The sequence below is a fragment of the Ornithorhynchus anatinus genome, chromosome 5, assembly GCF_004115215.2.
Source record: "Ornithorhynchus anatinus isolate Pmale09 chromosome 5, mOrnAna1.pri.v4, whole genome shotgun sequence".
Classification (NCBI taxonomy): Eukaryota; Metazoa; Chordata; class Mammalia; order Monotremata; family Ornithorhynchidae; genus Ornithorhynchus; species Ornithorhynchus anatinus.
In genome coordinates this window covers 17,996,747-18,022,085 of record NC_041732.1, presented here as the reverse complement: position 1 = coordinate 18,022,085, position 25,339 = coordinate 17,996,747, and the positions used below count along the sequence as shown (strand labels likewise).

General features: G+C 54.4%; 1 protein-coding gene across 4 annotated transcripts in view; it reads left to right on the top strand.

Annotated features, from left to right (window-relative positions):
* The window catches only part of GABPB1 (GA binding protein transcription factor subunit beta 1), a 70,753-nt gene that overhangs the window by 32,286 nt on the left and 13,128 nt on the right, over positions 1 to 25,339 (top strand). For 3 of the 4 annotated variants that reach the window (XM_029064978.2, XM_029064981.2, XM_029064980.2), the window contains exons 3-9: positions 3,493 to 3,600; positions 5,065 to 5,232; positions 6,536 to 6,730; positions 9,362 to 9,473; positions 9,850 to 9,963; positions 17,827 to 18,012; positions 18,851 to 18,966. In XM_029064978.2, coding sequence (XP_028920811.1) covers positions 3,493 to 3,600; positions 5,065 to 5,232; positions 6,536 to 6,730; positions 9,362 to 9,473; positions 9,850 to 9,963; positions 17,827 to 18,012; positions 18,851 to 18,966 — 999 coding nt within the window. The remainder of the gene's footprint in view (positions 1 to 3,492; positions 3,601 to 5,064; positions 5,233 to 6,535; positions 6,731 to 9,361; positions 9,474 to 9,849; positions 9,964 to 17,826; positions 18,013 to 18,850; positions 18,967 to 25,339) is intronic. The other variant, XM_029064982.2, reaches the window with a different exon arrangement.

The window sequence follows — 25,339 nt, the reverse complement described above, 5'->3', positions numbered from 1 at the left end:
TTGGGCCACGCTGCTTCTCTAGGCGTTAGAACAAACCTCCGAACAGAGAGAAGCCAGAAGAGGCGCGTTAACTGGTGCGGCAGAGATTCACTGGACCGAGGTGGCGGAACCTCCGTCTCTGGGACGTTCACAGCCGTGCACAGGGTCGCCCTCCCAACAGCCCCGTCTCTGCCAAGTCAAAGCCGCTCCTTTCCCTCTAGACCGTAAGCTCGCCGTGGGCGGGGAATGTGTCTTCCAACTCGGTTGTTTTGTTACATCGAACTCTCCCGAGCACTTGGTACAGGAAGCGCTCCGCAGTTCCGCCCGGTTGATTCTTTTCCCACGTACGCATTTCTCCCTCTTGCCTCTCCTTACTTCTCTCGCCATATCGTGTTCTGCCGCTCCTTCAGAACTCTTCTAAAACCCTATCTCCCCTACTGAGTTTTCCCAGTTGAGTCCGATCGGATTCAAGGCATCGGGGAGTGGGAACCCCTGGGCGTCTTCCTAGGTTACTTGAGCATCCGGAAGTCGAATCGGGGGGAAGCCGTGTGGTCCGACGGATAGAAGGAGTCGGGAGGACCTGGGTTCTCATCCGGCCTCTGCCACTTGTCTGCCGTGGGACGTTGGACAAGTCACCTCGCTTCCCTGGACCTCGGTTGCCTCATCCGTTAAATGGGGATGAAGACCGCGAGCCCCATTTGGGACAACCTGATTTGCTTATATCTGCACAGTGCCTGGCGTATAGTAAACGCTTAACAGAGGCCATTAAAAAATGGGGGTGGGGCGGCCCCTGCACATCTAAACGACTCAGATTGGAGGTGTGGGTGTCCCGGAAATTTTGGAGGTGGAAGAAAGGGGCCAGAGAAGTCTGAACGTGAACGACGGCGTCAGGAGGATCAACGGGCCATGAAGAGGAATTGGGAAAGTTCGCATTCTCCCCTTCAGAGATTCTTTTGCAATATCGGTTTGAGCACCTCTTCCTTCGGCTAGAGAGCGCAGCAGAAGTTAGAGTTGTGAATGCGGGAAGAGTAAAGTTTCGAGCTGTGCTGCGTTGCCTCTTCTGGGAGGAAAAAGGGACCCGAGCCACACCTGAAATGTCAATTCGGGGAAGCGGGGTGGCCTCGAGGGTGGCAGCGGGCCTGGGTTCTGACGTCGGCCCTGCCACTCGTCTACCGCGTGACCTCCGGCGAGTCACTTGGCTTCTCCGGGCCTCCGTTTCCCTCGTCTGGAAAATGGGGACCGAAGACCGTGTCCAATCTGATTAGCTCGGATCCGCCCCAGCGTTCAGTACGGTGCCCGGCCCGTAGTAAGAGGTTTACAAATGTCATAAAATTAAAAATAATAGCAACGGACCACTCTGGGGCCATTCAGAAGGCATGAAGGAGACCACGATTCCATGGCTAAAAGCCAAATCAACTATAAATTGGCACAAGGAGCGACGCTTGGCATTTTCTAGACTGTAAGCGTATTGTGGGTAGGGAATGTGTCTGTTTATTGTTCTGTCGTACTCTCCCAAGCGCTTAGTGTAGTGTTTTGCACACAGTAAGCGCTCAATAAATGCGTCTGACCGAGTAGGAGAGAGTAGGAGTGAATCCGCCTTTTACAGATGGGATGACTGAGGCACAGAGAAGCTAGGTGACTGGCCCAAGTTCACACGGCAGACAAGTGGAGGAGCTGGGATTAGAACCCAGGTCCTCTGACTCCCAGATGGGTGCTCATTCCATTACGCCATGCTGCTTCCTTGTCTTGTACGTGTTGGGATTACGGTGCCTCAGTGACCTCGTCTGTAAAATGGGGATTAAGGCTGTGAGCTCCCTGAAGGACAGAGGCTGTGTCCAACCTGATTACCCCGGCTCTTAGTACAGTGTCTGGCACTTTGTTTTCTCTTTTAATGGCATTTGTGAAGCGCAGACTATGAGCCAGACACTGTACGAAGCGCCGGGGTAGATACAAGCTAATCAGGTTGGACACGGTCCATGTCCCACACGGGGCTCCCAGACTTAATGCCCATTTAACAGAAGAGGTCACCGAGGCCCAGAGAAGTGAAGTGACTTGGTGGAGGGCACCCAGCAGACAAGTAAGCTCGTGATGGGCAGGAAATGTCTGTTTATTGTTCTGTTGTCCTCTCCCAAGCGCTTAGTACGGTGCTTGGCCCACAGTAAGCGCTCAATAAATGGGACTGAACGAATGAGGTAGCCGTGCTGGGATTAGAACTCAGGTCCTTCTGACTCCCGGGCCTGGGCTCTACCCACTAGGCCGAGACGCTTCGCACTAGACCGGCGATAAGCAGAGAATAATCGAGTTGTGAAGGGTTTGGATGGAGTGACGGACGGCGGGCCCGTGTAATTATGAGAAGGAAAAGTTAAGCGTGTTGTAAAAGCCAGAAAGTCAGCAGTGCAACACACATTTATAAAAAAAAGTTTCAGGAGCAGTTCTGGATATTCTGGGTGGGTGAATCTCATTTTCCCGCCCGGCAAATTAGTGTGTAAAGTTTAAGAAAAATGTATTTTGTGTCAGGATTTGTTTCATTTCCGCATTACCATGTATTTCTGCAAGTCTAACGGATGTTTAAGAGTCTATATTTGTACTATAACTGCCCAGTTTAGCTGACTGAATACTTTTTACCGCATTCTGCAAAAAAAAAAAAGACACATCGACGTGTTCGGAAGAAACCACGGTTCCGTAGACTGCGAGCTCATTATTGGCGGGGGACATATCTGCTAACTCTGATCCGTTATACTCTCCCGAGCACTTAGCACAGTTCTCTGCACACAGAACGCACTCAGTAAGTGCCACGGATTGATCGATTCTCCCTCCAAACTGCCTCTCCTGGTTTCGAGCAGACCTGGATGGCTACATTTGAGACATTTACCTAGTTCGGGAGCTAAATCTTCAAGAAAAGGGATGGTAGCTGTGATCTTTAAGGGGGATTTTCGGTCCCGGCAGTCTGGCCGTGTCATCTCCCCACCCCGCCCGTCTCGCGGTAATCATTAAAGTGTTTGTTAAGTGCTTATTATATGCCAGGCGCCGTACTAAGCGTCTCACGCTGGGGTAGGGTAGACTATTGCAAAGTGTTACTTACAAGTAGGAGTAAAGTTATTCGTTCAGGTGTATTTACTGAACGCTTAATGTGTGCAGAGCATGGTACTAGGTGCTTGGGAGAGTACAACAGAAAGTAAGACACGTTCCCTGCCCACAACGAGCTTATAGTCTAGGGGGGAGACAGGCTTTAATAGAAATAAGTAACTCAATTACGGATACGTACCTGAGCGCTGTCCTCCCCATTCCTCTGGTCTCCTCCCCCAGCCCCTCGAAAAGGAGGGACCCGCATCGCCCGAACATCTTCCGTGCCGTGGCTCGCCGGAGAGGCTAGTGATGTTTCTGCTGAGGGTGGGTCCCGCGGAGAAGATCGGCGGATAAAAACACAGGCGGGGGGCGGGAAAGATGCTAACGTCTGTTCAGGTTCGAAATGAAATTCAGTGCTGAGCTCTCCGTTTTGTCTCTTTTTTCTAGATGTCCCTGGTAGATTTGGGTAAGAAGCTTTTAGAAGCCGCACGAGCAGGTCAAGATGATGAAGTCCGCATTTTGATGGCCAATGGCGCTCCGTTCACTACAGACTGGGTAAAGGAGATTGCTTTCGGGGGGTACATTTTCAAGCCTTTGCTTCTTCTTTTTCTATCCGGAGTTAATCAGAACTAAATATTTACACTTCATATAGGTGTTTCTTCAACTCTTGGGAGTTTTGGTTCATTATCGGACACTGGAATTCTACCCATTACCTGTTGAGCTGTACTCTCCCAAGCACCGCACGTAGGAAGTGCTCAGTAGATATCGTTGACCGATGGATTGACAGATCCCAGTATTATTATTTTTATCATCATCGTTATTATTATTATTATTGTTAGAGCCCCGGTTACCTTGAGCATCTACCGGGAGACTTGCCGTGATCAGATTAAGAGTCCAGGAACAGGCCTGCCAACTCTGTTTTTTTGTCCTCCCCCAAGCACTTAGTACAGTGCTCTGCTCATAGTAAGCGCTCAATAAATGCCACTGATTGGGTGAAAATACCACTCCCACCTGAAGGATCATCTCCCGAAGAGATGCTCCCCCTGTGCAGATTAGTCGTTCCGGGTCAGGTGCACAGAGGAAAACCTCTGAATTGGCTGGCAGTGGGGCAGATTCCCACCCCGACGAATCTGCGATAAGAATTATTACAGCGTTTATTAAGCGCTCACCATGTGCCAGGCACTCTACTAATCCCGGGGTAGATCCAAGCTAATCAGGTTGGACGCAGTCCCTGTCCCCCGTGGGCCTCACAGATCTCACTGGGAGAGAGTGGGATTGAACCCGAGGCCCGGAGAAGTGAAGCGACTTGCCCGAGGTCACACAGGAGGCAAATGGCAGAACCGGGATGAGAAGACAAGGCCGGGCTCTTTCCAGCAGGCCGTGCTGCTTCAGTCGGTCGATTGCATTTATTGAGCGCACACTCTGTGCAGAGCACTGTTCTAAGCACTTGGGGGAGTACAGCGGGAGTTGTTGGACATGTTCCTTGCCCACCGAGAGCTTATCGTCTGGGGATTTAATATACAAATAAGTAAATACAAATTACAGGGATGTCCATAAGTGACGTGGGATTGAAGGTGGGATGAATAAAGGGCGCAAAGCTTCTCAGCAAATATAGACAGGCGAGACAGACGGTAACATGGAATAACCCAAAAGCATTCCTTTCCCCTAAAACTCCCGACTGCGGGAGGTGAACAGTGATTTATAACAATTATGGTGCTTGTTGAGCTCTCACTGTGTGCCAAGCACTGTTCTAAACCCCGAGGTAGATCCAAGTTAAGCGGGTTGGACACGGTCCCTGTCCCACGTGGGACTCCCGTCTTCGTCCCCATTTTCCAGATGAGGGAACCGAGGCCCGGGGAAGCGATGCCACCCACCCGGGGTCCCGCGGCAGACGTGGGGCAGAGCTGAGATTAGAACCCCGGTCCCTGTGACTCCCAGGTCCGGGCCCTCTCCGCTAAACCGTGCCCCGGAGTTCTAGAAGAGCTGTTTTCACCGGTTATTTTTTCTCAACGTCCACAGCTGGGAACATCTCCGCTCCATCTAGCCGCGCAATATGGCCACTATTCCACCACCGAAGTGTTGCTGCGAGCGGGCGTGAGCCGGGACGCCAGGACCAAGGTGGACAGGACCCCGTTACACATGGCAGCGTCCGAGGGCCACGCCAGCATCGTGGAAGTCTTACTGAAGGTACGTACTGGGAATACGGCGGACGGGATTCCTTCAGAGACGTTCTGAGGGGGCCGCGGCAAGGGAACGCTTTGGAGGGAGCCCGGGCCCGGGAGTCGGAGGGACCCGAGTTCCAATCCCGTCTCCACCCTTTGTCTGCCGCTGTGTGACCACGGGCAGGGCGCTTCCCTCCTCTGGGCCCCGGTGCCCTCACCCGGAAAATGGGGATGAAGACCGTGAGTCCCCCACGTGGGACGGGGACTGGGTCCAACCCGATTTGCTTCTACCCACCCCCAGTGCCCGGCACGTCGTAAGCGCTTAACAGATGCCATCGTTCTTACTATTAATAGTAGTGCTCTTATTCTTCTCATCAATCAGTGGTATTTACTGAGCGGTCGGGAGGGTAGAGCATGACAAAATAACGGACACGTTCTCTACCCGCAGTGAGCGGCAACATAGAGATGAACTTACCTCTACACATAAGTAGTTTGTGTTGGCTAGCATTTCGTTAGGTATTTTTTTCCCCCACCCCGTTGCCCTTCTGACTTTATTTTTAATGCTGGTCGGAAATCTGTGCCTTTCTGTGCATTGCTGCTCAATTACAGAACGCCGCGCTGCGTTTTCTGTACGTGCCAGACGTCCCACGGAAGGAGGGCTGAAGGGCCCCGGCTTGAGTCCCGTGGCTCGACCTCGCGCGTTGTTATTGCTTTATGCGGCCTCCGTTGAGAGCCGACCGTGCGCCGGGCACTGAGCGCTGGGGTAGACAACAAGCTGATCAGGTTGGACCCAGTCCCTGTCCCACCTACGGCTCACAGGCTGAATCCCCGTTTGACAGACGAGGTCCCGGAGGCCCAGAGAAGCGAAGTGGCTCGCCCAAGGTCACACGGGTCCCTCTGGCTCCCAGGCCCGGGCTCTAGCCACTAGGCCACGCCGCTTCCCGCTTGCTCCCGGCCTTTCGGTTTCTAAGAAGGCTCCACCTTTGCAGGCGGGCCGGGATCCATCGGCGGCCAGTCTCTCCCAAATCCACAGCTACGCCTTCCTTAGAAATTCTCTTCCCTTCCCTTACTAAGCCCCCCTTTCCTCTTCTCCCGCTCCCTTCTGCGTCACCCTGACCTGGTCCCTTTATTCATCCCCCCTCCCAGCCCCACGGCCCCTACGTCGTTTCTCGATTTCGATTCACGTCTGTCTCCTCCTCCAGACTGTAAGCTCGTCGTGGGCGGGGAATGCGTCTAATGCATCGTACTCTCCCGAAGGCTTAGCCCAGGGCTCCGCACACGGTTAGCGCTCTCTAGGTAGGATCGAACGAGTGGAAATGTTTCCGCAGCACGGGGCCGACGTCAACGCGAAGGACATGCTGAAGATGACCGCCCTGCACTGGGCCACGGAGCACAACCACCAGGAGGTGGTGGAGCTTTTAATCAAGTACGGCGCCGACGTCCACACGCAGAGTAAATTCTGCAAAACCGCGCTCGACATCTCCATAGATAACGGGAACGAGGATTTAGCCGAAATATTGCAGGTAACACGGGCTTCTTACCTCCGGAAGCCGGCGCGAGTCATAACTGTGGTCTATTTCTATTAATAGCGGTCTCCCCCTCTAGACTGGAGTACGTCGGTGTTATTCATGTTCTCTCGTACTCTCCCAAGCGCTTAGTACAGCATTCGGCACAGGGTAGGCACTCAGTAAATCAGTTTGAACGAATTAATTCTCTCACTCACGTTCCCCTCTTAACTCTTGGGCTGCCCTTGATGAGACTTGGGTCCATCCTCCTGTCTCGCCTTATTCCTTCAGGATAAAAAAAAAGAGAAACAAAACAGGGTATTTTTTATGGTATTTGTTAAGCACTTACTATGTGCCAAGCACTGTACCAAGCGCTGGGGTAATCAGGTTGTCCCACGTAGGACTGAGTCTTAATCCCCGTTTTACAGCTGAGGTGACTGAGGCACACACAAGTGAGGTGACCCGCTCAGAGGCACACAGCTGATAAGTGGCGGAGCCGGGATTAGAACCCACAACCTTTGACTCCCAAACCCGGGCTCTTTCCACCAAGCCACGCCGCTACTTGAGGGAAATCAGTTACCCGCGCTCTGCCCCTGAGGAGCCGGGACCCTCAAGGGGGAGGTAGACCAGTAAGCAATTAAATGCGTAACAGAAGCAATCCAATTTGAGTCGTTAAACGAAAGCATCAGTCGGTCAGCGGGATTTATTGAGCGCTTACTGTGTGCAGAGCACCGTACCAAGGGCTCCGGAGAGGACGGCGTAATGGAGTTGGTAGGAACGTTCCCTGCCCACGATGAGCTTCCAGTCCGGGAGCGAGACAGACGTTAATAAAAATAAGAAATTCCAAATAGGGATAGAAGTGCTACGGGGGCGGGGTGAAGAAGGGGAGCAAATCAGGGCGACGCAGAAGGGAGCGGGAGGCTCGGTCCGGGAAGGCCTCTCGGAGGAGACGGGCCTTCGGTAAGGCTTCGAAGAGGGGAGCGTCATCGTCGGTTGGATGTGAAGAGGGAGGGCGTTCCGGGACAGAGGCGGGACGTGGGCGAGAGGTCGGCAGCGAGATAGAGGAGATGGAGGGACGGCGAGAAGGTCGGCATTAGAGGAACGGAGTGTGCGGGCCGGGCTGTGGTAGGAGGATAACGAGGTGAGGTAGGAGGGGGCAAGAGTCAGGGGTGAAGGCTCTCTGGGTCCCACGGTATTTGTTAGGCGCTTAACTATGTGTCAGACACCGTTCTAAGCGCCGGGGAAGGTACACGTTAATTAGGACGGCGTCCTCTCCCGCTTGGGGCTCACAGTCTGAGTAGGTGGGAGAACAGGCACCGAGTCCCCGTTTCGCAGCCGAGGGAGCCAAGGCCCGGAGAAGTGAAGAGACTTGCTCAGAGTCACGCAGCAGGTAATTGGCAGAGCGGGATTGGAACCCAGGCCCGGGCGCTTTCCACCAGGCCACGCTGCTTCTCCAAAAGTTAGCACAAGAAGCCTTTCCTCCGGGAAACTACCCTGAGAGGAGATCCGACCACGTTGGGAAACTCTCCGAGAACAAAGATAAATCCGGAAAAAGACCACAGGCAGTTGCTGGTCTCTCCCCCGCCGCCCCCCCGAGCTTCCTGGTACCGGTAGTCGAGCGATCGGGCGTTTTTATTGAGTGCTTACTATGTGCAGAGCACTGTACTAAGCGCTTGGGAGAGTACGACATGGCGTAGTGGGAAGATTGTGGGTTTGGGTTCTAATCCCGGCTCCGCCACCTGTCAGCTGTGTGACTTGGGGCAAGTCACTCGAGTTCTCGGTGCCTTGGTTCCCTCATCTCGAAAATGGGGATTGAGACCGAGAGCCCAGCGTGGGACAACATGGATTACCTTGTATCTAGCCCAGTGCTTAGAACAGTGCTTGGCACATAGTAAGCGCTGAACAAATAGCACTATTATTATTACAACAGGATTAACAGGGAAGTAGCACGGCCTAGTGGCTAGAGCACGAGCCTGGGAATGAGAAGGACCTGGGTTCTAGTCCCGGCTGCGCCACTGGTCTGCTGTGTGACCTCGGGCAAGTCACTTCACTTCTCTGGGTCTCAGTTTGCTCATCTAGAAAATGGGGCCCTCATGTGGGACAGGGACTGCGTTCAACCCGATTAGCTTGTATCCACCCCAGTGCTTAGAACGGCGGTTGACACGTAGCGAGTGCCTAACGAGCACCATCGTCATCAGACACATTCCGCACCCCTAACGAGCTTACGGTCAGGAGGGAATCTAGACCGGAGCTCCCTCTCGGATCCATCAGTCGATCGACCCGTGGTATTGATCGAACGCTTCCGGTGGGCGGAGCGCCGAACTCAGCGCTTGGGAGGGGACAGTACGTCAGAGTCGAAATGGGGTTTACCGGTCTTGATGTGTGCATGTTTATCTAAAATTCTATTTATATTGACGCTGTTGATGCCCGTTTACTTGTTTTGATGCCTGTCTCCCCGCCCTTCTAGACTGTGAGCCCGCTGTGGGCGAGGATTGTCTCTCTCTGTGGCCGAATTGTGCTTTCCAAGCGCTTCGTACAGTGCCCCGCCCACAGTAAGCGCCCAGTCGATACGACCGAACGACCCCGGGACCGGGCACTCCACGCGCTCTTTTCATTTCTCCGCCTGAGCCGTGCCGGTTTCTCCCGCAGATCGCCATGCAGAACCAAATCAACACGAACCCCGAGAGCCCCGACACGGTGACGATACACGCGGCCACGCCCCAGTTCATCATCGGACCTGGAGGGGTGGTGAACCTAACAGGTCTGGTATCTTCAGAACATTCTTCCAAAACAACAGGTATCGAGATGCACGGAGGGCAGCCGTTGGGATTTGACGCTTTAGTCGGTCCGGGCCATTTTGAGAAAAGACCGTTGGACGCGGAGGGTAAGATAAGAGCCCGGCGGCCTGCTTCTCTGACGGTATCTCGCCTACGATAACGCCCCGGGCAGACGGAATTCTAATCGCAACCGAGATCGTTGAAGCCGACGGCGCCGTCCAACTGACGATTCGTTGTGCCCGTCTTATTCGAGCCCTGGGCGCGGAGATAGCCCGTCAGCACTCTTAACTGGATTACGCTTTTCTCTCTTTTTTTTGGTCGTGTTTGGTTTTGGTACTTATTTTCTTTTCTTTCCGTTAGATGAGACGGGAGTATCTGCTGTGCAGTTTGGAAACTCATCCACGTCAGTATTAGCTACATTAGCTGCCTTAGCTGAAGCATCTGCTCCATTGTCTAACTCTTCAGATACCCCAGGTTAGAAACCGACTCGTAAACCAGAGACGTTCGGTGAATGCCTAGGCTGTAAATTCGCGGGGATCCGTCTGGCCGCAGGGAGCCTCAGTTGGGATCTCATCCCTTCAGGTTCTCTCCTCCTCTCCCCCTTTCCTTCCTCTTCCCCCTCCCGGGATAAAGAGCGCTAGCTTGAATTCGGGGGGAGGCGAGGAGCCGGCCCGACTTGAGACTCTGTGACTCTTACCTGCACACCCTCTCTTCTCCTCCTGCGTTTTCAGCCTCATCTCGGCTCGCTGCTCTCTCCTCGGGACCTCGGTTTTTTGTTTATTTCGCGGGCGCCCCTGTAGGTTGGGGCGATTTCCAGGAAGTAGCGTCAGTGGGGTGAGTCTGGAAAAAAAAAAAAATCCAGGTGTTTATTGGTTGCAGGCTTGTGAAATGGCCCAGAAAATGTTGGGCCCCGAAAATTGACTGTTGTGATAGAACCCATGACCTTCTGACTCCCGGGCCCGGGCTTTATCGACTAAGCCACGCTCCTCCTCACAATACAGAAGAGTTCCTTTTCCTTCCTACAACTAGTAACAATAATAATAATGAGAATAACAGTACTTGTTAAACACTTACTTTGTGCCAAACACTGTGCTGAGCACTGGGGAAGGGACAAGTTAATCAGGTTGGACACGGTCCCTGTCCCTCCTTTTCCTTCCTACTAGTAATAATAATAATAATAATGATAATAGCAGTACTTGTTAAGCACTTACTATGTGCCAAACACTGTTCTGAGCACTGGGGAAGGGACAAGTTAATCAGGTTGGACACGGTCCCTGTCCCTCCTTTTCCTTCCTACTAGTAATAATAATAATAATAATGATAATAGCAGTACTTGTTAAACACTTACTATGTGCCAAACATTGTTCTGAGCACTGGGGAAGGGACAAGTTAATCAGGTTGGACACCGTCCCTGTCCCTCCTTTTCCTTCCTACTACTAGTAACAATAATAATAATAATGATAATAACAGTACTTGTTAAACACTATGTGCCAAACACTGTCTGAGCACTGGGGAAGGGACAAGTTAGGTTGGACACAGTCCCTGTCCCTCCTTTTCCTTCCTACTACTAGTAACAATAATAAGAATAATAATGATAATAACAGTACTTGTTAAACACTGTGTGCCAAACACTGTTCAGAGCACTGGGGAAGGGACAAGTTAATGAGGGTGGACACAGTCCCTGTCCCTCATGGGGTTCACCGTCTTAATCCCCGTTTTACGGATGAGGTAACCGAGGCAGAGAGAGGTTAAGAGCCCTGCCCGAGGTCACACAGCCGACAGGCGGCGGAGCGGGAATTATCATCCAGGTCCTCCGACTCCTGGCCTTTGCTCCGTTCACTAGGCCACCCCGCTTCTTCCTCTGTTCCTCCCCATGGGACTGGATTCTTGGAGCCAACCGCGGTGGCCTGGGTGATCTCCCCTTCCTTCTGGATGTGCTGGCCGACAGACTGTCAGATGAATTAATCAGTGGTATTTAGTGAGCGCTCACTGTGTGCAGGACACCGGACTGAGCACTTGGGGGAAGTACAGCCCGATGGAGTTGGCAGGAGCGGTCTCTGCCTGTGAGGAGTCTGGGGTTTGAGCGGGAGACGGACGTTAAAACAGAAGCACCGATGTTTAAGCGAAGTGATCCTCGAGTTCTTCCTCCGGGCGGTCAGCTCATTTTGGGCAGGGAACGGGTCTGCTGATTCCGTTGTATTGCACTCTCCCGAGTGCTTAGGCCGATGCTCTGCACGTAGCAAGCGCTCAATAAATACCGTCGATTGATTCAGTCAATTCAATTCAATACAATGGTTACACATTCTGGGCTCAGGGTGTGCAGTCCCTCCGAAGATTCGGCGCTTAGAGCAGTGCTTTGCCCAAAGTAAGCGCTTAACCAATGCCATCATCATTATTATTAAAATGACCTGGAGAAACTTTTTCTCCGTAAAATCGAGAGCCTCAGCCCCCGCTCTCTCTGACCGGCGCCATTTGCGATTCCTTTGAGATGCGGTGGATCCTCACCACACGCACGTGGAACGAATGCTTTCCTGGGGCAAACTGTTCTTTCTGGTAGCATTTTTCACCAGGAGAGAGCCTTTCTGACATCTCACTTTTCCTCCTAGAGAACGCTGCCGGTCATGGAGAGTCAGGTCGTCTTTCTGGGGGCTGTTAGGTGAAGTCGGTCCGCCTTATTTATTGGAACGCTTACTGTGCGCGGAGCAGCGACCAAACGCTTGGGAGAGGACAGTCCAACAGAGCTGATAGATTCGTTCCCTGCCCGCGACGAGCGTACAGTGTGTGGGGGGGCGGACGTTAATAGAAATAATAACGTTTACCGGAGTGCTGCGGGGTTGAGGGTGGGGCGCACATCAAATGCCCCGAGGGGACGGATCGTAGCGCACAGACGCCGCGGAAGGGAGAGGGAGCCGGGGAAGAGGGGGCTTTGTCGGAGAAGGCCTCGCGGAGGAGGTGTGATCTCATTGAGCTCTGAAGGTGGGGACAGTGCAGGTCTGGCGTATACGGAAGAGGTGGGCGTTCGAGGCTAGAGGGGAGGACACGGGAAGTGGGTAGGGGGCGAGACGGGCGCTCGGCGAGCAAGCCGGAGCTGACGGAGCCAAGTGTGTGGAGATCACTGAGGCGAGGGAGGAAGGGGGCCAGCGGATCGAGTACTCCGAAGCCGACGGTAAGGAGTCTCTGTCTGACGCGGAGGCGGATGGGCGACCACGGGTGGTGTTTGAGGAGCGGGGTGACGTAGACGGAACGTCTTTTGTAGAAAAACCGTCCGGGCGGCAGAGCGAAGTATGGACCGGAGTGGGGAGAGGCAGGAGCCCGGGAGGTCGGCACGGAGGCAGATCGATTGATTACGGTGCTTCTTAAGTGCTTATTATGTGCCAGACACTCTCCGAAGCCCCGGGGTAGAGACAGGTTAAATCAGGTTGGATACGGTCCCTGCCCCACGCAGCGCTCGGTCTCTATCCCCGTTTTCCAGATGAGGGAACCGAGGCCCGGAGAAGTGAAGTAACTTGCTTAAGATCACGCAGCAGACAGGTGGCGGAGCCGGGGTGAGGATCCAGGTCCTTCCGATTCCCAGGCCCGGACTCAAGGTAGCGGGCAGCTGGAAGAGATTGAGGATGTGAGATGGACTGGGCAGCCTGTGTCCGCCCCCACCCGACCTTTCCCCTGCCGCCTCCTCCTCCCCCAGTTTCCGTGCCCTCCGTGCCCTTCCCGCTCCGTCGCTGCCTGCCTTCCCTCCACCCATTACCCGACTCAGCGGTTTCCGCCGGGGCACAGTTTCAGATGGTTATCGCTTCACGGGCGATGGTGGGTGATCCGCCCGAAAAAGAAAAATCACCCGGCAGTATCTGAGGGCAGACACAGCTAACGTCCAGGCGGTTCTTGGGGGCGGGTTGGCTCTGAGGTTAATGCTTAAAGGCTCCTTCCTTTGCTGAACCGGGCACCCGACGCCCGGTGGATTCGGTTCAGTTGGAAAACCCCGCTCTGGCAGCCTCTCGCGCGGAGCGCCTCTTTCTCCCGACTCTGTGGATTATACTCTCCCAAGCGCTTAGTACAGCGCCCGGCGCACGGAAAGCGCGTGATACGATCGATCCCTCCCCCTCTAGACCGTGAGCTCGTTCTGGGCAGCTCGGTCGTTACTGCGAGGAGCAGCGTGGCTTAGGCGATGGGGCCCGGGAGTCAGAACGTCATGGGTTCTAATCCCAGCTCTGCCACGCGTCCCCGGGCAGCTCACCTCACTTCTCAGTGCCTCAGTTACCTCCCCTGTAAAATGGGGCTTGTGCGTGAGCCCTATGTGGGGGCGGGGACTGTGTCCAACCGGACTTGTTTGTGTCCACCCCAGTGCTTGGCACATAGTGCTTAACAAATGCCATGATTATGATTATTCTTACTCTCCCAAGGGCTTAGTACAGCGCTGAGCACACGCCAAGCGCTCAGTAAGAACCGCCGATTATTTCTATCGAGGTCTGTCTCCCCCTCTAGTCTGTAAGCTCGTTATGGGCAGGACCGCGTCTACCAACTCCGTTATTTTGTCCTCTCCCAAGCACTTAGTACAGTGGTCTCCGCCCAGTAAATACCACCGGTGGATTATTTCTATTAACGTCTGTCTCCCGCTGTAGACCGAAAGCTCGACGTAGGCGGTGGACACGTCTGCCGACTCTTGTTATTTCGTCCTCTCCCAAGTGCTCAGAGCCGTGCTCCGCCCGCAGTAGGCGCTCGCTAAATGCCACCGATGGGTCGATCGGCCAGACCTTAAGGACGACAGCTGATCTTTGGAAGTGTCATCACTTGGGCGTCTTTGGGTCTCTTCTTGGTTTTGCAGGTGGTATCCTGCCGTCTCGCGCAAACATTCCTATTCTTTTTTTGCCTCCCTCTCTAATTCCTGAGCATAATGAGAGTTAAAAGCACGATCTCGAGATGAAAGGCGGGACTGAGCCGCTGAGTCCGACGGCGGCCCTTGCTAATAGCAGCATAGCCAGTTGCCAAGATGAAAGCGGGCGAGTTGCATCCGGCGCGCTTCTGATCTCCCCGAAATTTCCAGCATGAAACCCAGGACTCTAGTTTGAAAGTGTTTCATTCTCTGTAGGTAGCCTTCAACCGGAGCGGCAACGCCTTTTTATGTGTATCGGAAAAATATCAAAGCAAAAATCTAATGGGGCTTGAGAAACCGCAATAGCTTCGCTCCTGATTGTCTCACCCCTTTGTTCCCCACGTTTTATTATTTTCCCGGGGGTGGTTTTTTGTGCGTTTGTTTTTCAGTAAGGTATTTCTTCCTGAAAGTTTTTCGTTAGCCATAACATAAAACGCCAAGTGGCCTGACTCTAAAACGGAAGTAATCAGGGAGCTCGAAATAGATGTTCGCTGCAGTTTGAACCTTATCTTCTCTGAATTGCAGCTTGACTCCCTCGTGACAATTTGCCCCGTACCCCGTCGTCAAAAATGCATCAGGTAATTGAGGATCTTAGCCGAGCGCTTCCCGTGTGCAGAGCGTTGTACTAAACGCTTGGGAGAGGACAGTCTAAAAGACGCCTTCCCTGGCCCCAGCGACCTCACGGCCTAGAGGGGGAGAAGACCAGGTTTGGAACATCTCTCGCTTCCGATGGAAGAAGCGTTCCGGTATCTTCGGTATATCTCCCTTTTCCCTTTCACCCTGTTCCTGTTCCCCTGTGAACATCAGCCACCGGAGATTATGGCGCAGCTCTTATCTTGACTTCCTTGAGGTTCAGCTACGTTGCAAATAAGCTGCTGTCGGTATTTGCTCGGACGGCGCTCGGCTGAGGTCCCGGACAAGCCGAGCGATTCTTTTCCGTGCTTACGGTGCACGTTAAAGGGTGAACGGGGGCCCGGGTAGCGCGGCCTGACAGTTCACCGTGGTTGCGTATCGCACCAGAGATTTGATTGATCGCCCTCTTCCGATTTTCTTGATAATTCGACTGGCTGATATCTTTAACGAGCATCGGTTAGCGTGTTGCATTTCTTCCCCGGGCACGGAGTAACGCCTAACAGATACCCCGGTTATTATTATTATTATTATTAGCTCAGCTAAGGTCTTTCTTCAGTCAGGGAAGTGAGGGCTTTCCCTCGAGCCTGCAAAACGTGCTATTCAGGCTCGGTCAGCCCCTGAGCGGAAGGGTACGGCGCTCCCCTGGGAAGCGATTTGGAGAGCGCGCGGGGGAGGCGAATCCCGAAACAGCCCGCCTTGCTTTGCAACTTTCAACCCCCTCCCTGAGCTACCCTTTAAAGGAGGTTCTGGCCGTCCCGATTAGAGAAGCAGCACGGCCTAGTGAGTAGAGCCCGGGCCCGGGAGTCAGGAGGACCTGGGTTCTAGTCCCGGCTCCGCTGCCCGCCTGCTGTGTGACCCGGGGCAGGCCGCTTAACCTCTCTGCGCCTCAAAGGTAAAGTGGGGATTAAGACCGGGAGCCCTACGTGGGACAGCCCGATTACCTCGTTACCTGCCTCCGCGCTTGGCACGTAGTAAGCGCTTAACAGATACCGTAATTATTGTTCTCTGGGCCTCGGTTCCCTCGTCTGTAAAATGGAGAATAAACCTGTGAGCCCCAGGGGGGACAGGGATTGCGTCCAACCCTGATTTACCTGTATCTACCCCAACGCTTAAAACAGCGCCCGACGCAGAGTAAGCACATGCCAGATGCCATTATTATTGTAATTCCAGGTTCTCGACCAGCACCGTCCCCTCTAATAGGTGACCCCATCTTGTAGAAAGGTGCGGTGCCCGCGTCAGCCCCGTCGCGGTCGGCGACGTCGCCCTCACCTCCTCCGTCCCCCCTCCGCCCTTCACCGGACACCCAAGGCAACCTTTACTATCGGTCTGAGAACCCCACGGCTGTCCCTCCCGTCGGATACCTTCAGAGTTCATTTTCTGCACAGGGACGGGTTCCCGTGAGAGAAAAACTCTTAACCTAGGGCCCGGGGCCTGTCAGAGGGAAAGTTTTAGAACTGCGTCTGCTTGGAACCCCCCTCAGAAGAGCAGCTGATTAGATAACTAACCACTTCTGATCTGTGCGAGAGGCCGGGCCTCTTTTTAAGGACACAGTCCACGTCCCCGCCTTACGGTCTTATTCCCCAGTTTACGGATGAAGGAACGGCGGCCTAGAGAAGTGAAGTGACTTGTCCAAGGTCACAGAGCAGACAAGTGGCGGAGCCGGGATTAGAACACAGGTCCTTCGGACTCCCAGGCTGGGGTTCCGTCCGCTGCCTCTCTTAATCGCTTCTCTTTTCGCACGGAACAGAGCCGTATTTTCATCGTGTGAGCACAATCGGTGGCTTCATTAGAAGAACAAAGTGAGCGGGGAGTCTAAATGTGCGAGGATAGTCAACAGGTTGCAGAAGTGAAGAAGTAATCCTCAGGGCATCAAATTTACCGTAGAGATAGAGGAAATTGCTCATGATATTAAACCCAGAGACATTGTGAAACAGAGCGCGCGTGTGTTGCGGGGGGAAACCCCCAACAAATCTGTTTAAATAATGTAAGCTTTCCAGCCCGGACCCCGCTTTAATACGGCGTCTGAAAGCAAATTGTGAAGGAGAGTAAATATTCCTATCGGGTCGATGCTTTCCCCGGAAGATACGTCAGGTAAAGAGAAGGCGAGAAATTTAACCGAGGTCTGAGATGGGAGTTTAGCCGAGGGCAATCCCAGTGCAATTTTGGGAGCTGAGTTCTACGTTTATCACGCCTCAGAGTAGTCCGGCACGCCACTGCTCTCACCCCACCGGAAAAAATGTCGTCTCTTCGAGACGTCTACGAGGCCTCGTATCTCTGCGCGTGTAGTGTCCTCTAAAGTAATGCTGATCGAGACCGTCACGTGATGTAACGATGTAAGAGAAGTGGGTCAGTTTTAGTGGGTAAGGTTCTGGGTGTTGGTGTTTTTATGTAGCTTTTTAAATGCCGTGTAAGCTCATGGAACTGGGGGGGGGGGGGTCTTTCGTGAGAGAGGATGAGGCAAGGGGCCGTCGAGGGAAGCAGAAAGGAAAAGGGGAAAGAGCGGAACAGGGAGAGGAGAGAGGCAGGACGGAGGTAGGAATGTCTGGACCCTTTAATATACGTCAGTCGACCTATCGGTGGTATTTATTGAGCGCTCACTTTGCGCAGAGCGCCTCGGTAAGCGCTCGGGGGGCCGTACGACGCACCAGAACGAGCCGACCCCCTCCCTGCCCGTACCGAGCCGACGGTCTCGAGGGGGAGAATCGGCGAAACGCTCCCGATCTTAGAAGCGACTTGTTAGCGGGAGCGGCTCGGATCTGAAAGGCCCCTTTCCTCCGGGGGTCCCCGTTCGTCCGGGCAGTGGCCTCAGAGTGTCTTCTGACCTTTCCCCCCCCCAGTCGTGGCTACCGAGGAGGTAGTGACCGCGGAGTCCGTGGACGGGGCCATTCAACAAGTCGTAAGCTCCGGCGGCCAGCAAGTGATCACGATAGTCACGGACGGAATTCAGCTGGGCAACCTTCACTCGATTCCAACCAGCGGGATAGGTCAGCCCATCATCGTGACCATGCCCGACGGCCAGCAAGGTGAGTAGCCGCGCCTCGGGCCAGTGGGCGCGATCGTCCGGGCGCCCCGGGGGACGCCCTTCGAGCGAAAACCCCGGGGGCCCCGAGTTTAACGCTCACGTCCACTTCCTAGGGTCGGCGAGTTCTTCGTGGAGACAGAGGGTTTTTCGTCTTTGGCGCACGCTGTTCATGCCGTGGGTGGATCTGTTGGCTTTTGTGGTATCTCTGAAAGCACATACCCCGTGCCAGACGCCGTTCTGAGCGCTGGCGTTAGATACGAGCTGATTGGGTCGGACCCGATCCCTGTCCTGCGTGGGGCCCTCAGCCTTAATGCCCATTTTACAGATGAGGCCCAGAGAAGCGAAGCGACTTGCCCGAGGTCACCCGGCAGCCGAGTGGCGGGGACGGGATTAGAACCCCGGTCCTCCTGCCTCCCAAGGCCCGGGCTCTCTCCGCCAGGCCACGCTGCTGGCGCTTGAACTGGTGAGGTAAACGACTTAGACGGTGAGCCCCGTGTGGGACGGGGACTGGGTCCAGCCTGATTATCCTGTATCGTCAGCCCCGGCGCTCAGTACGGCGCCCGGTACGTAGTAACCGTCTGAGGAGTAAAAGGGAGGACCGAAACGGATTAGGAGACGGAAGGTGCGTTCTCTCTGGTGATGCTGATCTCGCGCTTTGATAGACACGGGAAGGAAATGTCACTGCTGGAGTTGTGTCGCAAGATACGTTTTACTTCCCTGGATTAATGTTTGTTATGTAGACATCTGGATAATAAGATGGTGCGTGTGTGTATATACATATATACACACAAATATATATATATATATATGTATGTATGTATCTGTGTGTTTCATTTTAGTTTTGACAGTACCCGCAACAGACATTGCAGAAGAAACCGTCATCAGCGAAGAGCCACCGGTCAAGAGACAGTGTATTGAGATAATTGAAAATCGGGTGGAATCTGCAGAAATAGAAGTAAGGAGATTCTTACCCCATGTGTTTTACCAGAGTTGTCAGAAATAAACCGTCCCAGTTCATTCTCTTTTATATTTATTAAAAAGCTTTTGTATTGCTTTAGATTGAAGAGTCGTAGTGTTGTCATTTGGTAACCGCCCCCGCCCCCCACCCTCTTCTGGCGAAAGAGGCCCAGAATGAAAATCCGGAATGAGAAAACGTGGTCGTTAGAAAAGTCACGGCAACTCCCACGTTCATTCATTCATTCATTCAATAGTATTTATTGAGCGCTTACTATGTGCAGAGCACTGTACTAAGCGCTTGGAATGAACAAGTCGGCAACAGAAGAGGGAGGGCGTAAGAGGGAGGGCGGCCTCAGAGGCGCTCCGTCCGAAACCCAGTCGTTATTAGGCACGGCCAAGGCGCGAATCGAGTAGCACGTGGCCTAGGAATGAAATGAGTAGTACGTATTGCCGACCGGCCCGTGCCCTCCGCCGCCACGGCGCCGCCGCCGTCCCCCGGACCCTTATCGCCGGTCGGACGATCCTGAAATTCTCGTCCGTTGACTTGGCCCTTCCGGTGATGGCCACCGGCCCCGTCAGGGTGAGAGTCCTGCGTTATCTGCCGGCTGCCTCGCGGCCAGACAGAGATCTCCCTCGCGGCCCGGGGGCGGGGCGGATCGGTCGGCGGGATGCGTTGAGCGCTCACCGTGGGCGGAGCCCTGTACCGAGCGCTCGGGAGAGGACGATCCAACAGAGGCAGCGGGCACGTCCCCCGCCCGCAGCGAGCTTACGATCCGGACGGCTGACGAAGCCGGAGAACCAGACGGGTAGCCGGCCACGGCAGCGTGGGCCTTTCTAGGGTGCCCGGTGTAGAGGATGGGGAAAGACGGGTGAAAAGCGCGCAGTACGGTGCCCCGCACGCGGTAGGGCGCTCAGTAAATACGATCGAACGGAACAGGTGGAAGAGTTTGAGGCAGGTCAGTCGCCCGGCGCTCTCCGGACCGAGTTTCGCTGGAAAATTTTCAGTCCTTCAGTCACGCCTCCAACCTCCCGGGAAGAGAGAATTGGCATTCGGTCGCGGAAGCTCGTCCTGAGGCCAGCAGTGCCCCGATCGTGCCCTCGTAATAATAATGATAATCGGGGTATTTGTTAAGAGCTTACGATGTGCCCAGCACTGGCGTAGATCCAAGTCATTCGGGCGGGACATAGTCCCCGTCCCACTTAGGGCTCGAGGTCTTTATCCCCATTTTCCAGATGAAGGAATAGAGGCCCAGAAAAGTCACCCAGCAGTCAAGTGGCGGAACGGGGATTAGAATCCAGGTCCTTCCGACTCCCAGGCCCGGGTTCTTTCCACTAGGCCACGCTCCTTCTCTCTGGGTCTGGTCAGGCTTGGAGAAAACGAGCAAAGCGGGTACCCCCCGCCCCGCCATACGAGACGGGCCGACTTGACATTCAGAGTTCAAAAAGTAGTCCGATTGGCTGGTCGGTGGCCCGTGAAGGCGGACTCTACCTAAAGCCCCCGGTCTCGGTCACGCGCTCTCCCGAGCCGTTACAGGGTCTCCGATTCCCACGTTGAGAGAGGCCGGATTGGCCTTGAGTTCTGGAATTCAGGGCACCGTTCGGCCGCGTGTACTCCCATTTTCTCCCGTGTAACCCAGTAAGAGGTGGATGGGGAAGTGCGGTCTCCCATCGAGAATGCCATAAGAGCCTCAAGGGGGAGAGGAGTGCGTGAAGGAGTCGATTAGAGTTGCTGGAGGTGATTATCCTTATGATTATTAATGATGGTATTAAGCACTTACTATGTGCCAGGCACCGTACTAAGCGCCGGGGTGGATATAAGCAGATCGAGTTGGACACAGTCCCTGTCCCATGTGGGGCTCACGGTCTCAATCCCCATTTTCCAGATGAGGTAACCGAGGCCCAGTGAAGTGACTTTCCCAAGGTCACACAGCAGACAGGTGGAGCTGGGATTTAGTAATAATAACTGTGGTATCTGTTAAGCGCTTACTATGTGCCAGGCACTGTACTAAGCACCGGGGTAGATATAAGCAAATCAGAATGGACACGGCCCCTGTCCCATGTGGGGCTCACGGCCTCAACCCCCATTTTCCAGATGAGGTAACTGAGGCCCAGACAAGTGAAGCGACTCGCCCAAGGTCGCACGGCAGACAAGCGGCAGAGCCGGGATTAGAACCCGGGTCCTTCGGCTCCCAGGCCTGGGCTCCGGCCGCCACGCCGTGCTGCTTCTCAGTTGGCGGTCGGCCTGGTGCCGCCGAGGCACACCCCCCTCCCCCCCCCCCATCGGTCGCGTTTCCGCCGGGGCGCGGCAGGCGGGCAGGCGTTGGGAAGGTTTTTTCCACGCAGGCCCCGTAACGTGACCAAAGCGGCAGGAGCGCGGGGCCCGATGCCGGGCTCCGGCGCCAGAACTCAAGAGGCGGGGGTCTCGAGAGCCGCTGACCGCGGTGGCCGATTATTTCTCAAGATTCCTGCCGGGAGGGGGTTGGGGAGAGTCGAAGCCCGGGCGATGGATCCATCACGTGAGGAGGAAGTAGACTCCCGTCGAGCCGGGAAGCGACTGTTTTTTGGTTGGTTTGTCTTTTTCTGGTGTTTTAAGAGTTTACCGTGTGGCAGACACTGTTCTCGGCGCTGGGGTAGATGCAAGCAGATCGAGTTGGACCCAGTCCCTGTCCATCTGAAAAATCCCCGTTTTTCAGAGGAGGGAAGAGAGGCGCAGAGAAGCCAAGTGACTCGCCCGAGGTCACCCGGCAGGCAAGTGGCTGAGATTAGAACCCAGGTCCTCGTGACTCCCAGGCCCGTGCCCTCTCGGTGAGGCCACGCCGCTTCCCCGTCCCCGAGACATCCCCCGGCGCGGCCGTTTAGGGGCGGAGGCCTGGGCCGGGTGGGCCACTGGTCAGATCCAGGATGGGGCGGCGTGGATGCTCCTCCGTTTGTTCTTTCTGCTTGCTGTTTTGAGAAGTACGTCCATCGCGTTTTATCGCTCCTCTTTCCCGGGGCTCCTCTCGGAGAAGCTGCCGTTGCGGGGGACCCCTCTCACCTTGGCGTTTATTCCAAGACTGACCGTTCGGGAGATGCCGGGACTTTTGTGTTCTCGACGGAGCGCTTCCTGCGTGCGGAGCGCTGAACGCTAAGGGCTTGGAGAAGCACAGCACGGGCCGTCTGTGGACTTGTTCCCTGCCCGCGGCAAAGGACTTCTCATTCCGGTTTTTCATCCCGGGCCCTTGGACTCTGCCATCTAGCAGCTGATTTTTCTATCGGGGTGCCTTGGCACGCGGCCCGGGAGCCGTCTTCGGGGTCCCCCTCTGGCTTCCGCTCGTGAACGTTCTCACCGATACTCGCGGTTGCCGGCGCGAACTCCGCTCACCGAGGAGAGAAATGTGTTTTCTGTGACAGCTGGGGCGTTGAGAAGTAATGAGATCCCCCTCGATAACTCTCGTGTGTGACTGGGGACGGATGAAAGACCACTTCTTAGTCACGGTTATTGGGAAATAACCTTTTCCGTTGATACTTAGATAGCAGATCTCCCTAATGAAGGTCAAACCAAGCTGCAGCCGAACACTTGGGGCGGTTCTGTCTTCATTACAGAAACGTGATTGAAAGTCGGGAAATTACTTTTACCGCAAGTAAAAAGTCCTTAGGGATGAAACGACGCATTTTCCACAGCGTCCCTTCTCTGTGCGCGGTCTGAATGGGGATACTTTTACAAGTCAAATCTCTTTGGAGGTTCCTCAGTTTCTTTTTCCGTTGCGTCCAACGGCATTCGGGCCTCGACGTTCGGGTAGCGCAGTTTCCGTCGTTCTGGTTTATTTACGGTACGTTTAACTTGGACTGTGCTTCCAATGAAGTGAGGAGTTCATTTTTAAAGCCCGCTTGAATTTCTTCGAAATCTCTCCGTGGAGTTCAGATGAGGACGGATGTACTTTGTAGTTGGAGATCGCCAAAGTATGATACCTAATTTGCTCAGTACAGTGCTCAGCGCATAGTGTTTAACGGACACCGGCCGGTATCATTATTCTATCCAGCCGGGCCCTTTAAACGGAGCCGCTCGAAGAAGTCCGTGCGGTGACTCGTCGTTATTCTCCGTCCGGTCCTTTGAACCTCGGCTTTGTGAGAAACGGCGATGAAATGGACCAAGTGATAGTTAATAATAAGAATAATTGTGGTGCGTAAGTGCTAAGGGTGTGCCGGGCACCGTAAAAAGCGTTAGATGGGGTCGGACACGGTCCCTGGCCCACGTGGGGCTCACGGTCTCAATCCCCATTTTGCAGAGGAGGTAACCGAGGCACAGAGAAGCACGGGGACTCGCCCAAGGCCACACAGCGGACAGGTGGCGGAGCCGAGATTAATTCTACCGTCTTGGAAACCAGGGGATGATCACACCTGGGAAACGGGCTACGGTTCTGGCCGTCTCGGCGTAGGAAAGACGGAGGCGAGTTGGGGGTGTCGTGGCGAAAATCCGCTCCGCTAGGACGCTAGTGGAGTCGACCGCCTCCTTCGATGTGGAGGGGAGACGACTGAACTCTACAGGACCGTGAAGGGTTCGGAGAGGGCAGACCTGGAATTGTCGTTCACCGGATCCCACCCCGCCGGGAGGTTTCCAAAGGCGACGGGTGCGAAACAAAGGAAAACCGTTTTTTCCCCCGGCCGGGAGCGGGCGGATGGAATCCCGTATTCCTTCATTCATTCGGTAGTATTTATTGAGCGCTTACTACGTGCAGAGCACTGTACCGAGCGCTTGGAACGGACAGTTCGGCAACAGGTAGAGACGGTCCCCGCCCAGCGACGGGCTCACGGTCCTTGTCTCGGTAAACGGGGCAGATCAGAAACGTCGTTAGCCCCCGGGAGGGGATGGGAGAAATTTGGGGAAAATAGGTCGTGGGTTGGTAGAGGAAAAATTAGGGCCGAAGGAGGGAAGAGTTAGGGGTGTTAGAATGTCTTTAAATAGAGTGGCGGGCCAAGAGGGCAGAGAAGTTAAGAACCTAAGCCGAGTGGGGGCTCGTCAAGGACGCAACTGTCCCGTGACAGTCTCTTCTAGACTGTAAGCTCCCTATGGGCAGGGAACGGGTCTGTTTCTGGTTACATCGACCTCTCCCCAGCGCTTAGTACAGTGCTCTGCACACAGGAAGCACGATTGAATGAATGAGCACAGTTCCTCCCGGCATCCTTCAGTGCCGCCGGTCGGATCCAGAGTGGTGCTGCGTTCGTTGTCGTGTTCTTCTTTTTTCCTTCCTGCCTGATGTTTTAAGAAATGCGTCCGTGTCGTTTTTCCGCTCCCGAAAATAATAATGTTGGTGCTGTTAAGCGCTTACTATGTGCCGAGCACTGTGCTAAGCGCTGGGGTAGATACAGCGTCATCAGGTCCCACACGGGGCGCACAGTCTTAATCCCCATTTTCCAGATGAGGTAACTGAGGCACAGAGAAGTGAAGTGACTTGCCCAAAGCCACACAGCTGACAAGCGGCGGAGCCGGGATTAGAACCCGTGGCCTCTGACTCCTAAGCCCGTGCTCTTTCCACTGAGCCACGCTGCATCTCCTTGGGGAGATACACGGGGGTCAGGTTGGACACAATCCCTGTCCCACATTGGGTTCACAGTCAGTCTTCTCTGAGGCCCAGAGAAATGAATTAATTTATTTCTATTCATGTCTGTCTCCCCCTCTATAGCGTAAGCTCTCCGTGGGCAGGGAATGTGTCTGTTTGTTGTTCTGTGGTACTCTCCCAAGCGCATAGTACAGTGTCTTCCACACGGTAAGCGCTTAGTACATTCGATTGAATGAATGAATGCAGTGCCTTGCCCAAGGTCACCCAGCAGACAGATGGTGGAGCCGGGATTAGAACCCAGGGCCTTCTGACTCCCAGGCCCGGGCTCTGTCTATTAGACCACACTTTCAGGGATGTTCTGGGGGTTAAGTGAGGTTATGGGGTAACATCCATAAAGTATTTCAGGTATTTCCAGCGTGGGGTCGAATGCCTTGCCAGTGGTTCGAATAAGGTTGATCCCGACTCTCCTGACGGAGGCTCCGGGGCCTAGTCGTGCACGCCTCGGTCGATGGGCTGTATTTATGGAGCGCTTCCGGTGCGCTGGGCTCCGTACGGAGCGCTAGAGAAGCAGCGCGGCTCAGTGGAAAGAGCCCGGGCTTGGGAGTCAGAGGTCATGGGTTCGAATCCCGGCTCTGCCACTTGGCAGCTGTGTGACTGTGGGCAAGTCACTCAGTTTCTCCGGGTCTCACTCAGGTACCTCATCTGTAAAATGGGGATTAACTGTGAGCCTCCCGTGGGACAACCCGATTACCCTGTATCTTCCCCGGCGCTTAGAACAGTGCTCTGCACATAGTAAGCGCTTAACAAATACCAACATCATTATTATTATTATTA